A 13380-nucleotide genomic window follows, 5' to 3' on the forward strand; every position below is an offset into this window, starting at 1 on the left:
ACTAAAGAGCCACCATGAATCTTGAACTGTAGCAGCACTTGAACGTAAATCTTCAAGTGCTGCTACAGATTCTTCATTGGTTTATGATTGGGATTTTCACTGAGAGGTTATGAGACATGAATATGCTTTGATCCAAACCATTCTATTGTAACTGTCACTCTATATTCTTATTGGCATGAACAGGAAACCTTTACTCCAACCTAAACTGTTTCATTGCCTCAAATGAGTTTTTGCTTTTATGTTTGTTTTTTCAGGATTGCCCTGTATTTACCTCCCTCAATCTTCCCATCAACTCTGACTAGCCTCTCCCTGCTGAAGAGAAGCATTCCTATTGCATTATGCTGTCAGCTCCGTGCTCCACATTGCAGATGGCCTGTTTATGGCTACGTGCAATATTAGTTTCCTATCGTGCATAATGCTTCTTCCACATTGTTGCTGTGTCTTATACATGGTTTGAGACAGACTGCAAATGTCAGGACATTCTTTCAACAATGTCTTTATTCTTGCCACTCTTACACAAATCCTGATTTGCACAGTGCATAACTAATAGCTGTCATCCAAACACATTCTCCCACCTGAGCTATGGATGTCTGGAGCTCCTCCAGAGTTATTAAGGGCTCCTTGTCTGCTTCCTTTCGGTTTTCTTCAGTTTAGGTGAATAGACATGTCTTGGTGGGTTTGTAGTTTGTCTTACTTGAGCTGCTCTCTGTGATGTTCTCTATGAAATTATCCCTGACCCCTGTTAGATTCCTTTGTTAATTATGTAATTTCTGAAACCATTTAATTGCATTATTGGCAGTGGGCCTCATACACATATATGCCACACTTAAAATTTTGACTTAAAATCACTAAAGGGGGTAAAAGGGGCGGTATTATGTATTTTCCAGGGACATTGTGCCATTTTATGGTCCAATTAAGTAACAATGTTACCTTCAGTTGTTATAAAAATACTGTAAACATAAAACTTAAGAGATTTGGCTTTGTTATTTAACATATTTAAATTGGCCTCCCTCTCCTTAAGATGCTTGTACTCTTTCAGTGCCTTCAGCACGTTATCACAACGACGCTTCTCATTATGCCGTCAACAATTGTTCTTAGGAATGTTGAACTGCGAAGTAACTCTTGTAATGGGCTCAACAGATGCACAGTTCCACCAGGTGTTTGCTAATTGCTGCTGCTAGTCTGAAGGAGCTCTGTGGAGAAGGTGCAAGGGAGGGGAGGAGCTAGCTCTGTGAGACGCTAGATCCATGGAGGAGCTTTGTGGAAATAGGCGGTACTTTGCGGGAGTAAGTGTTAAGCCACCTCGACTGGTTGCCATGGGAGATTCCACGATTTCTCAAACATGCATGAAAGATCAAAACAACACTTCAGGTATGTGTTTGATGAGGGAATGAGATTATACCATGATGTGAAGCTCAAAAAAGTCAATCCTATATAACACACACACCTTTAAATCGTATCAGTTTCCTTTGAATTTATTCTGTGTCAATCAATCAAATAAATTCCCTTTTAACCACATAGCATTTTGTAATTGTAACAAGAGAAAAAATGTAAAACTTTGCTTTTTAAGAAGATTAGACTTTTACAATGTTGTGAAATGCCCTTATATAAATATTTTCCCTCTTTCTTTTTATCAATGCTGATTGAAAATATTCATCCCAAACAATGTCACACGTTCCATATTTGGTGGAAATCCAGAAGGAGAAATCCACGAAAGCTACAAAGAAAACGTTTTACTACATCTCAACTCTGAGGGCTACAAATTCAAAGCAGACAAAAAAAAACAATGTTTCAATACTTCATCAGAAATTCGTGAATTATTCACAGGGTAGAGTGCAGCCGGCAGAAGGTGAAGAGGAGCAAGGCAAAAGGAAAGCACTGAAAGTTGAGATGAAGCAGAAAAAGAGAAGAAAGGGTGGATTTCTTTTAATACCCAGTGGAAAACTAAAGGTAATGAATGTATTCATTTTCTGAAAGCTCTGCACTGCTGCAGGGCTTTCCTCTTGCCCTTCCTTTCCTATAGCTCACACCAAAGAGAGGTGTTCTCCCATAGGTGTGGGGCTACCAGAAGGGGTGATTTTCAGCCAGTGAGTCCTCTGACACACCAACATAAAAAATATAGAGGAGGTGTGTGGGTGTGGGTGTGCGCGGGGGTTTGCGTGAGTGTGTGTGTGGGTCCATGAGTATTTAAAATGTGCTTTGACAACCTCTGCCGGTGTTTTGGCTCTGCTTGCCACAGCCAAAGACAACATGGCTTCCCTAAAAAAGGAAGTCAGAGATCAGTTATTTGATGGTCAGTTGGTGGAGGATGAAAGATATCTGATGTGCTGAGTTTGGGGAATAAGTACCAAGGAATAGTTTTACTTTTATAGTGCCTTGAAAATGACTTTTTCCACATTTTGTAATACCATAAACCTGAATGTATTTTACTGGGATTTTTGTCACAGCCCAATCCATCTGAAAATAGAAAGACAAAGACCCTAAGCATGCGCCCAGAGCTATAGTTCATTGTTTTAGCATGACTCTGCACTTATTTGTGCCAAATATACAAAACTTTGTAGCTGTCATGTGACGAATTAGGGTAACTCTAAGGAGGGTGAATACATTTGAAAGAGACTGTATCTAATGAGCCGAACATGATAAAGTGGCCAAGAAACATTTTCACTTTTGTAATTTAAACCAGTCTTGAATTAAAGTGAACACCCAATTCTTCCCTTGACTCCTCTAAAGCAGATGCAGACACCTTTATGAGCTCTCAAACAACAATCAACACAAAAAGGTGATCTGTGCCTCTGTTGCTCAGCAGGATCTGTGCCTGCTAATCAAAGCCCGCACTTGTTTCACCTCCACAAATTTAGCAGCTTGGGCTCAGAAAATGACTGACCAGCTGTTGTGTGCTCATGTCGTACATGATCCGAAAGACACACATGCCTGCCGCCGCCACCTCAAAGGTCTCCCGCCTTGTTTTTAGCTGCAGGCTTTAATCACTTCAGCAGATCACCATAGCAGAACATACTGTGTGTGCACTCACTTTGCATTCGCTTTCCACAGTTTCCAGGAGGGATTTTTGACCCTATCCATTCCCCCCGCCTCCAGCCTTCGGCAACCGCCTACATCACCCCCACTTCCACATGTCTGGGCACCAGAGTCACTCCGTGCATCCTGGGAGAAAAGCACACGTGCCTGACTCACATTAAGGTCATGCGAGTCAAACATGTGAAGGCCTGCTGTTACTAGAGCAGAGGAGGGATTACAGAATATTCACAACCTGGTCATCAATGCAAAGTTTTTAGGAGACAAACTGTTTCACAATAAAAATGTGGGAGAAACCAGCAGCTGGGAGGACTAAGGGTGTGTGTGTGAGTGTGTGGGGGTGCGCATGTGTGTGTAGCACACAGAATTCACAGTGCAGATGTGCAGGCACAAACTCTTGTGACATAATATTTATGTTGAGAGGGTAGATCTTTTAGCCCTCATCTGGAATTAAACATCGTTACTCAGATAACATAAAATCAAGAAAACAGCTCACAATGATAAAAAAAAAAAGCTAAATAAATAAATAAAAATAAAATAAGAGAAGGAAGTAGAACAATGATGTTGCTAATTACATGAGTTTGATTACCAGATGAATCAGAGAACGTAAGCACCTCTTCTAAAGCAAAGGTCTGGAGTCAATGTCAAGGAGAAGTGAGATCATCAAGGATCAAAGGGAAGGAATTTATAAAGTCCATCAATCTCTGAGGAGTTATAAGACAATCCCCAAACAATATGGAGTCCATCATTCTACAGTCCAAAAAGGGGGCACAAAAGGTAACTTCCCCAGTATGTTCCTCACAAAGTGTGAACTTTCAGTGAAGAAAGTGCAGACTCTACAGGCTAGAGTTAGAATAAAACCAAAAGCCATTTTTGACCCTAACATGGCAGCACACATCGGTGGAAAGGGGATGATTCTGTCTTGATTTGTGGCTATAGGACTTTGTCCAAGGCTACATGGTGGTGGTTTGTACAGTTGTTTGACATCAAAGAGGCCTCTGGTTTAAATCTTAGCTGCAGAGGCCAATAGGACTTTGGAGCATGCCTGTATTTCCTCTCATAGCCAAGAAGAACACAAGTTTGGTTAAGTGTTGATTGTAAAACTGGCCTCAGATGTGAGAGGTAGCATGTGTGTTTGTGTCTCTATATTGGCCCTTTGATCAACTGGCAACCTTCTCAGGCTGTAACCCCCTCGGTAGGATAATCTGTGTAATGCAACCTGATGATTATCTCAATAACAGAAACAAATAAAAACCAAAATAGCTGAAAGAGAAATTATTCAAAATTTTGCTTTTCACTTGGTGTTCAGATTTCACTGGAATCAAAGATTCTACAGAATAAAAATATTTTTTTAATAAAGGACTCTATAATACAGTGCCTCACAAACGTGTTCACACACCTTAAGCAGTTTCATAACTGTGATGTCATAAGCTAAAAGCTGTAGTATATTGTGATGGGATTTAATTGCTCTACAAACATGTTCCATCTTCCTTTCCCCAGACTGAACTACACATCAATGGGCTGCAGAGTTTGTTTGTTTAGATGTCACATAGTTTGCTCGGATCCAATTAGACCAAAATTGAACTTTTTCAGCCAACATCGAAAATGACCAGCTGTAGCCAATCACCAATAAAATACTTTGCCCATAGTTTTAACAGGGTCATGCTGTGATGATGCTTTTCTTTAGCACTGAAAGGATAGTTAGAGTTGATGTAGAGATGGGTGGATTTAAATAGGGCAATGATGTGAGAAAAACCTGAGCCTGAGGGAGAAGTGTTTAGATACTCAGATTTGTCAGATTCCAAACACACTTTGAATCAAAATCAAGAAATGACAGCAGGAATGACGTGATGAAATATGAATTTCTTATGTGAGATGAACTGAAAGCAGTGAGGAGTAACCATCTTCTCTTCCCGCAGATAGCAAAGAGGAGATCAGTCCAGTTACTGAGGAGTAAACAGAGACACGTGTTTACGCTGGCAGAATGAGCGGCCAGAAGGCTCCATGGGAATGGCAAACTCACATCTAGTTTGGAAAAAAAAAAAGTTCCACCGTGACTGAAGGGGCCAGTGAGGCTTTGAGGTTCAGCACAATCAACGCAGCATGTTTTCCAGCCTGCTTTACTTCCCAGTACAGCCTTACCAAGCAAAACATATCTGAAATATCAGCAGGAAAGACGCTGCCCTACCAGGAATACGATTGTCCTCTAAAGGTCAGTGAGTGCATGTAGCACAGAAAAGTGGGACACTTTATGAGTTGTCTGCCAACTGTATGTAATTCCTACACTAATGGAGGGACCGGAATGCCACGGACATCCCAACAGAGTCATTTGTGTGACTGCCTTATTGTGCAATGTACATAATTTCATCCCCAGAGAGGAAAATCTATGTACAAACGCTTGGTTTGCATTCCCTTCTGTGTTGTGCTTATATGAATCCGCCAGGGGTTCCAAGCTGTTTTCTCCATCTAATTGTTTTCAAAAGGAAAAATTACAACCAGCAAAGGGGTTCAGTGGGCCCACAGTAGACCACAAATACTCCACTGATCTTCTTTTAAGTTGGACATAAATTTCCATGGGGGGGGATTTTATTCACCAAGCCTAGCATTACCATATATGTCACAATACCATCTGTCTTCAGGGAAGAGAATGGGTTTGTTGTATTGACATTTTGGATTTTCATCAACAGCACTTGAGTCTATTAATTCACATAATTGCATTAAGCGGATATTTTTCTTCTTTTTGTCCTGTTCATGGCAGCTTTACAACTGTAAAGGGTGGGGGCTGTTGCTCCTGGGGTTGTGTGTCAAAGAGGAGAGGTCCAGCTGTGGAGGAAAGTGGTTCAGTATGAACAAAATTAATGTTTGACGAGCTTAACGAGCTAACGGGAAACTACAATATCTGCCCCATCAATCATAGCCACTGAAGGGAAACATACACAGATGCACACACACCTCATTAACGACACATAATTATGAATATCACCAAGATATTGTCAGTGCGCTCCACATTATTTTTATCGTTTTTTTTTTTTACTTAAATCAGAGAAGATTTAAAAATAATCCAATTTCCTTGCCTTTTACCATCTGAAACAGGTAAAAGGCATTACGTCATTGCAAGGTCTCTCCAAGACTTGTGAGAAAATAGCTGAGCATCGACAAGGAGACATAGAAACCCGCGTTGTTTGGTTAGGGTCGCCATCTAGTGGACAGCAAAGTAATAACCCCCCGTAATAGCCACGTAAACAGATGTTTACTAAATATAATAAGCCCATGAAAGTGCATTGTAATGAAATTAAATGAATCATATGTCGGTGCATACAACTACAATATTATTAGAAATAGAATTTATTTCAGGAATTTAATTCAAAAAGCAAGTTTCATAGAGATTAATTAGATGGAGTGAGATATTTGAACTGTTTATTCTGTTCATTTTAATCATCAGATAACTAAAATATGACACTAGATCAACACGAGCAGGTGGCATCATAAAATAATCACTGACTTTGAAAACCTCATAAAGAGCTTAAATTCGCTCTAATTCCACTTTTCCTCAAGACACGGGAACCTTGATTTCCAAATAAATTGCAAAATTTACTTTCATCTGAAAAAAAGACAATAGCCTAGTTTCTTATTAAAAGCTTCGAACATCTTTGGTTCAGGGTTGCTTAACACAAGGAATGTTTTAGCCTTTTTCCCAGATATGTCTGTGTGTTTTTCCCTGGAGCTCTGACTCCAACAGAGCACAGTTCAAACTTTCTGAATTGCCTCCAAATACTTGAATGGTCAATGCTTCGCAATCCTCTAGGATTTGGTAATCTCTATTGCTAGTGTGCCTTTTTCAACCATTTGTCCTTCTAATAAGGCTCTGATACAGCCTTCTTTGAAAAGCCCATTAGCAATGACCTCTTGTATAAGGTGTCAGCAACTTCCTACTGTGAAACAATCTCCCATGATTTTATCAACCATAGAATAATTTTGTTGATCTTATCTAATTTTATTCTCAGACAAACTGTATTTTAGGTTGTTAGTTGTAAGCCATGATCATAAGGATGATCAAAAACCTCAGTAAAGAATCTAAGTATTGGTTACTGAAAATATTTTTCTATACTATATTGAGTTTTCTGTAACTATTCATCTAAAAGTCACCACTTTCTTAATAAACACAAAGCTTTTTCTTCTTTATTTTTAATATTCATAAAATATAAAAGCTAACGCTGCTAACATTTGTTTGAATTTCTGTATTTAACTTACAAATTTCAAAGTACTGATGACAACAAACATGTTCAGAAGGCATCTTCTTTTACCTATAACAAGACTGTAACAATACAGGTGGTTTAATGACAGGCTTGCTTTTCTACATTAAGTAGTCACATATTTTGTAGATGTTGCACAGCGCACACCTCATACTAAAAAAATAATGACATGATGAATTTTTGAGACAGAGCTGTTTCAGTCCACTGTGACGCCTTCAGGTATCTCCACCACCACCGGAGCACAGTCATCCAAGTCTGCATCAAAATCCCAGCGAAACTTCTTGGTCAGGTGGGCTTTGAACTTCTCTGCTTTCTTTCGCAGAGTGCTGTCCACACCAGGTCCAGTGGCAAACTGAAAAAAGTCCTGCAAAATAAGTCCAACACCGTTCATCATTAAAGTTGCAGTACGTAACTTTTATATAAAAAAAAGTTTTTATATACTTATTGAAACTACCACCATGTTGTAATAGTATAATATGAAAGAGTAAAAGTTAAGTGGTTAAAGTAGATTGAAAGCCCTCCAGGCTGCCTGGAGTCTGCAGGAGACCTGCTGATTCTTGAATTTTTTGATTGTATTTGTTTCTGACTGTATGATTTAACTGTAATAAAATTATTTTGACTGGCTAATATACATTTATTATATAATGTTATATAAGTGAAATAATTTGTTCTAACATTACATGTTGATTATTGGATGTTGTATAAATTAGCCTGAAACTGGATTGAAGTCTTCAGAAGAAATACAAATAATTTATTGGCTAACAAAAAATGTAATTTAGATAAGATTCATAGTGAAACTGTAGCTGCAAAATTAAAGCTACATTGTGTTTCAGTGAGTTTATAAATTTGACTTTTGATGCAATGCAGCTTTTTGACAATCATGACTCAGAAAACAAAGCTAATTTTCCATTCACCTGCTCAGGTTTCAGATTTAGTAACTTTCTGAGCGCTGCCCCGTTACCTGGAGTGTGCTGGTGAGGAAGTTACTCTGCGAAACAATGTCAACAAAGAAGTCCGGGGGTACTTCTCCAAGCTGGTGGTAGAGCACAGTGATGAGGCCCAGATAGAGCTCTTTCCGCTTCCTCATGGCGTCCTCTGAGCGGCACAGCAGAGCCAGTAGACTCTTCCAGTGCTCGAAGCCCTCGTACACGTTTCCGACCAGGAAACACACAAAGGCAAACTGCAGCTCACCTAGAAGAGGTCAGATGAAGGAGTTTACTTTTACAAAAAAAATGGAACAGAATGGTTCTGACTAAGAATTAATATACTTAGCTTACCAAGCAAGTTGAGGGGTTGGTCCGGGTAGTTCTGCTCCACCACAGTCTCCAGGGAGTAACTCAGGTCCATGCTGCATCGGGTGATCTCTGCGGGAGAAGCTCCAGGAGGGTAGGTCTTCTTGGGAATATCTGAGAAGCGTAACTCTGTGCCCTCCCTCTGCTTCATCTTTGGAAGCCTATCGAGTCCCTCTCTCATGCTTTGACAGGCTGTGTCATTCCTTGGCTGCTCTGCCCGGTCTTTCGTGTGTCTGAACTGCAGTTCAGGGATGATATCACTGAAAGCGCACACTCGACCTGAGAGAGGCTGCAGGTTAACAGCTAGCTCCTGGCTGATCTGGTCAGTGAGGGAAACCCACTTCCTCATCACCTCATATGGATAGGGACCCAAGTAGGGATCCAGCTCTCGCAAGGTGCTCCGGATTCGGTTCACCTCCTCGTCATTCTTTGAGGCTGAGAAGTCCAGATCCTCTTCTTTGGGGTCCCAGTGGGCCAACAGAATCTCTCTGGGTTTAAGAGTGAGGAAGAGGCCTGATTTAGGACCAATTTCTCCACCACAGCTTGGAGAGTTAACGGAGCAGAAATGGAGGAAGTGGAGACCCGGAGGTATCATCTTCACTCCTCTAAAGCGAGGACCCACCTGCCAGCTCTTGCAGTCTATCCCCAGTTCTGTGCCCTGAGGAACACCCAGCAATACCAGGGTGGCTCCTTCTTCAAACAATCTCAGAGCAACATCTGGATCCATGTCCACACAACTGCTGCCCGCCATATTTGACTGAGAACTTCGAACCGGGTCCAGCAGGGCAACTCAAAAAAATCGAGGTCTGTTCTCACCTGTTCATGTCCGAAGTGCTTCGCCTCTAAATATGAAAACACACACCGATGCTGTTCAGCTACACAGTTAGAAAAATAGCCGTTCACTCATGAACTCTAAAAGAAATATTTTCAAAACAACTTTAATGTTGTCCATAAACCACCTCAAAGTTGTCCGGTTTCCCCCAAAACGTTGGGAATTCGTTTGCGGTAACACTTGTAACACATTTTTATTGATCCGGGCGGAAACTCCGTCGTTGTGGAAGAGTTCCGCTCATCTGGTAGCGTAGAAATATAGTTGAGAAAAAATATTGTAATAGTTGAAAAACAAAACTAAACTAAACAAAGTTTGCATTTTTACACATTCTATAAGTATTTTAACGTTTGTAAGGGATTTTACTGATCCAATCTACCAGGCGCTATTATTAGTAAAATTGTACAATGCAACACATTGCAAAAACAGGATAGGTATGTTATCTGGGATGTTGACAACTGAGGGAAAATAGAGTAACAATTAAAAAAGCACATAGTTTCAACCTAATGACAAGAACAATCTATTGATAAATAATACAGGTACTTTTAGTGTCAATCTCTTATGATAATTCAATTATTCCATACCATATACTAATCTGCATCATAATTTCTATATTTAAAAAACATTAGATGACTATCATTTCAATCAAAGTAATGAAGAGCTGTTTTGGAAGTTAAAGTGAATGTACTTTAAGATTTCTTTTCACTTTACCATTAACTTCTAAGGTTTTGGGGGATATTTTGTGATAGAGCTGAATGATAGAGTTGAATAGCTAGCTACTGTTGAATAGTGTGGTGTACTCTTCCTAAGTTGATGGACAAAAAAAGTGTTTTTTAAAAAGTACAATCCCTATTTGACAAGTCCAATTTGACAAATTAATCAACTTGTCAAATTGGACAATCAAAGAGAACTTCCACTGGAAAGTCTTTTGCATTTTTATTATGTGGTATGAGTATTTTATGGTTACAGTGGCATGTGGCTTACAAACATGATACATAAATGTTACATCAGGAGAGACCTTGACAATGTGCATATTATTAAAGTATTTGCATGCACTTATGATACTCTTAGCTTATCTGTGGTTATGATGAAACATATAACGAGGAGCAGTGGTGAGATACAAAAGAGAGGCAGATTTTATACATGAAAAACTGAGAACTTAACAGCAGTAAACATTCGTTATATTGCATTAGAAAGAGAGCTGTGCATAAGAAAAATAGGTCATTTAGTTCTGCAGTGGTGCTGTGAACATTCTTGCAGGTCATCTGGTATCTTCATGAAAGGCTGGCACAGTTTGTCCTACTTAGAGAGAACATGGACACTCTGAAGTTTCTTCCAACAAGTGATCATCAGCTTTATAACTCTGATCAACCTCAGTCTCCTCCTTTTTTTTCCTTGTATTTTTTTGACAGCTGAACATGAGGTTGTCTTTTCCTGTAAAAACAAACAAGAAAATACAGCAGATTTGTTTGAATTATATTTAACTCAGTGAATATTGTTGATACCTTTAAAGAGCAGCCTTAAAACAGTTTTTTGTTTGTTTGTTTTTTTACCATGTAATTAGGACTGCAGTTTTGAACGATGAGCCGCTCCATGCTCCCGATTGGCTTTTTCAGGTCAGACTGCTTGCCAGTCCTCTGACACAGAATCTGCTGCGTCATACCATAGATGGACATCAGGATGCGGCGTTCCTGTCGAGACATAACATCTCAAAAATAAAACAACACAGGGACAATGTTTGAATGACTTTATCACGCCTGACAGGTTATAATCAAACTATACGAGATTTTCAGATAAATATTTCTCAACATTGCCCAACATGAGAATTATGAGACAAACTGTGGTAGATTGTTTACCCTGTCCATGGTGCTGAAAGCACCTGTGAAAGTTGCAAACACAACAAAACTGAAGAAATCAGAACATCTTATAATGGACAATTTTGCAGGATATATTATTAACATGAAAATGAAGAAGGACTCAAATTATTCATTTTACTAAACATGCATTGGATCAATCATTTCAAACAGGAAGTAAGTTGCAGAGGAGAAAACAAAAAGTTGGAAAGTAAAAAATGAATATTTAAATATGACGATAAAAAATAAGTACTGAAACAATATCGAATGATAGGAAAGAATAAAACCATTAGGTTACAAACCCACAAAAAATTAAAATACATTATAAATACAAATAATTCTAAATGCACATATGCATAAGTAAATGCACAGAATTCAGCTGGATGCTAATTTAAATCTTGTAAGCTGTTCATATTTTGGTTACTGTTTGTGGGTCTGGTGGACTTTCTGCATTTTATTGCTGAAATTTAACCCAAACAAAAAATGTTTGTATGAAAATATAAAATAGATGTTCACTTGATCTTAACTACATCAATGTAAACATGATGTAATGGATAGGTATACATTTTTGCCTTTTAACTCTGATTTTTTTTTTTTTAAAGTATCACGTTCATGTTTGCTGGATGTCGAAAACGTAATTTTAAAAAGAACAAAAAAAAACATTTATGTTTTTACCTCTAAGATTTTATGATGTTTTTGTTTTTTATCTTTATTTTGACTTTTATTAGAAATTTCAACCAAATGTACCCTGTTGCTCACCCAAAGATTGCTTAAGATCAGCAAGAACAAAAGAGCTGCTGAAAGGCTGCAGCTAGAACACCTGGGGTCAATGAGTTGCTGAGTACAAAACCCCTGACATGATCATTTTCAAATGGTTACATGTTGACCCTCCACAAAAAAGTATTTTTACGTAATCACTGTATCTGTACAAATTACGATGTTTGTGTTGCATCTATTGATTAAAAAACAACAATCCCCATTTTTCAAAACCTAGTTTTTGGCACAGCCTGTGGGTCAACTTTATGGTTATTTGAACAGTTTATCTCAAAAACAAAAATTTTACTATATTTAGAACTAATCCAATACAAATACTTTAATTAAAATGTAATTTTGTCTGTTGTAAATGTTTAAGAAATGCTTATTTTACCATAAGCATCTACACAATTTTCCTATTAAAATCTGTATGAGGTTTTAAAGGATTAACTGCTTCGCAAAAAAAGTCAAAGCATTTTAAAATCAACTCAGTCCAACTTGATTATTTCCCATACACTTGCTTCTCCAGTTTGCTTGTTGTTATGCCACTTACTTTTTCTGAGGGACAAGGGTCTCTCTCTAGGAATGTAGTGGCTGAGCCAGTCAAATTCTGCAGGAAAAATTACAATTAGTATCTGTTCTGTCTTGAAAGAGAAGGAAACAGATCCCCAAGTTCTACTTGCAGATCACTGGAGGGCGGCCTATCATTAAAAATCAATCATGATCCGTTGTACATGACAGCTAAACGTTGATAGAAAGCTGATAAAATACTTAAAACAAGCAAAACCTCACGATGTGCTATTTGATCCTACCAAATTTTGCAGCTCAACAAAGATGACCTCTCGGTAGGAGTCCAGTATTTCTTTATAGTTACATCCACGTTTACCACAACAGTTGGCCAAAATAAGAACCACCAGGACACTACGGAGCAAAGATCCGGTCAGACACTGAAAGAGAGGGAGATGCGTGTGAAAAAAAGACAAATCAAATTATATAAATCTTCTTTAGATTAGAGTAAAAATAAATAATCACAGCTCATCTTGCTCCTAGTTCTTTATTAAAGTGACTAAAGACAAATAGTGCCTCAAAAAAACCTCACCACGAACGGGGCGACCTTCAAACATCTCGCCTTATCGCTGCGTAAATACGCGCCAACGCACTTACCATTTATCATGATTTTCTGCAGGATCCTCAGACGAGCAAACCCATCTCTGTTGGTGACTGGGAGATCCGAAGAATTTCTTTGGATTCTACAGGGCTCATTGTAACCTTCCTTTTCTTCAGTACTTTTGTACTTCCTCCGATGCAGAGATTAATGTTGTCGCTGTGAGCGTTTCTGCGCGGTGCTCCGTGGTTTCCAACATCAC

The 13380-nt window shown here is 38.8% G+C and overlaps 1 protein-coding gene across 1 annotated transcript; it reads right to left on the bottom strand.

The window, feature by feature from the left end:
* Positions 1 to 7198: 7198 nt before the first annotated feature.
* aar2 (AAR2 splicing factor) lies at positions 7199 to 9612 on the bottom strand. Its single transcript, XM_028024652.1, has 3 exons — positions 8564 to 9612; positions 8248 to 8477; positions 7199 to 7650 (listed from the first exon to the last, which is right to left on the bottom strand). Exons 1-3 carry the CDS (start codon positions 9327 to 9329, stop codon positions 7483 to 7485), a joined length of 1164 nt encoding a protein of 387 aa, XP_027880453.1. The 5' UTR covers positions 9330 to 9612; the 3' UTR covers positions 7199 to 7482.
* Positions 9613 to 13380: the final 3768 nt, after the last annotated feature.

The sequence above is a fragment of the Xiphophorus couchianus genome, chromosome 1 (assembly GCF_001444195.1).
Source record: "Xiphophorus couchianus chromosome 1, X_couchianus-1.0, whole genome shotgun sequence".
Classification (NCBI taxonomy): Eukaryota; Metazoa; Chordata; class Actinopteri; order Cyprinodontiformes; family Poeciliidae; genus Xiphophorus; species Xiphophorus couchianus.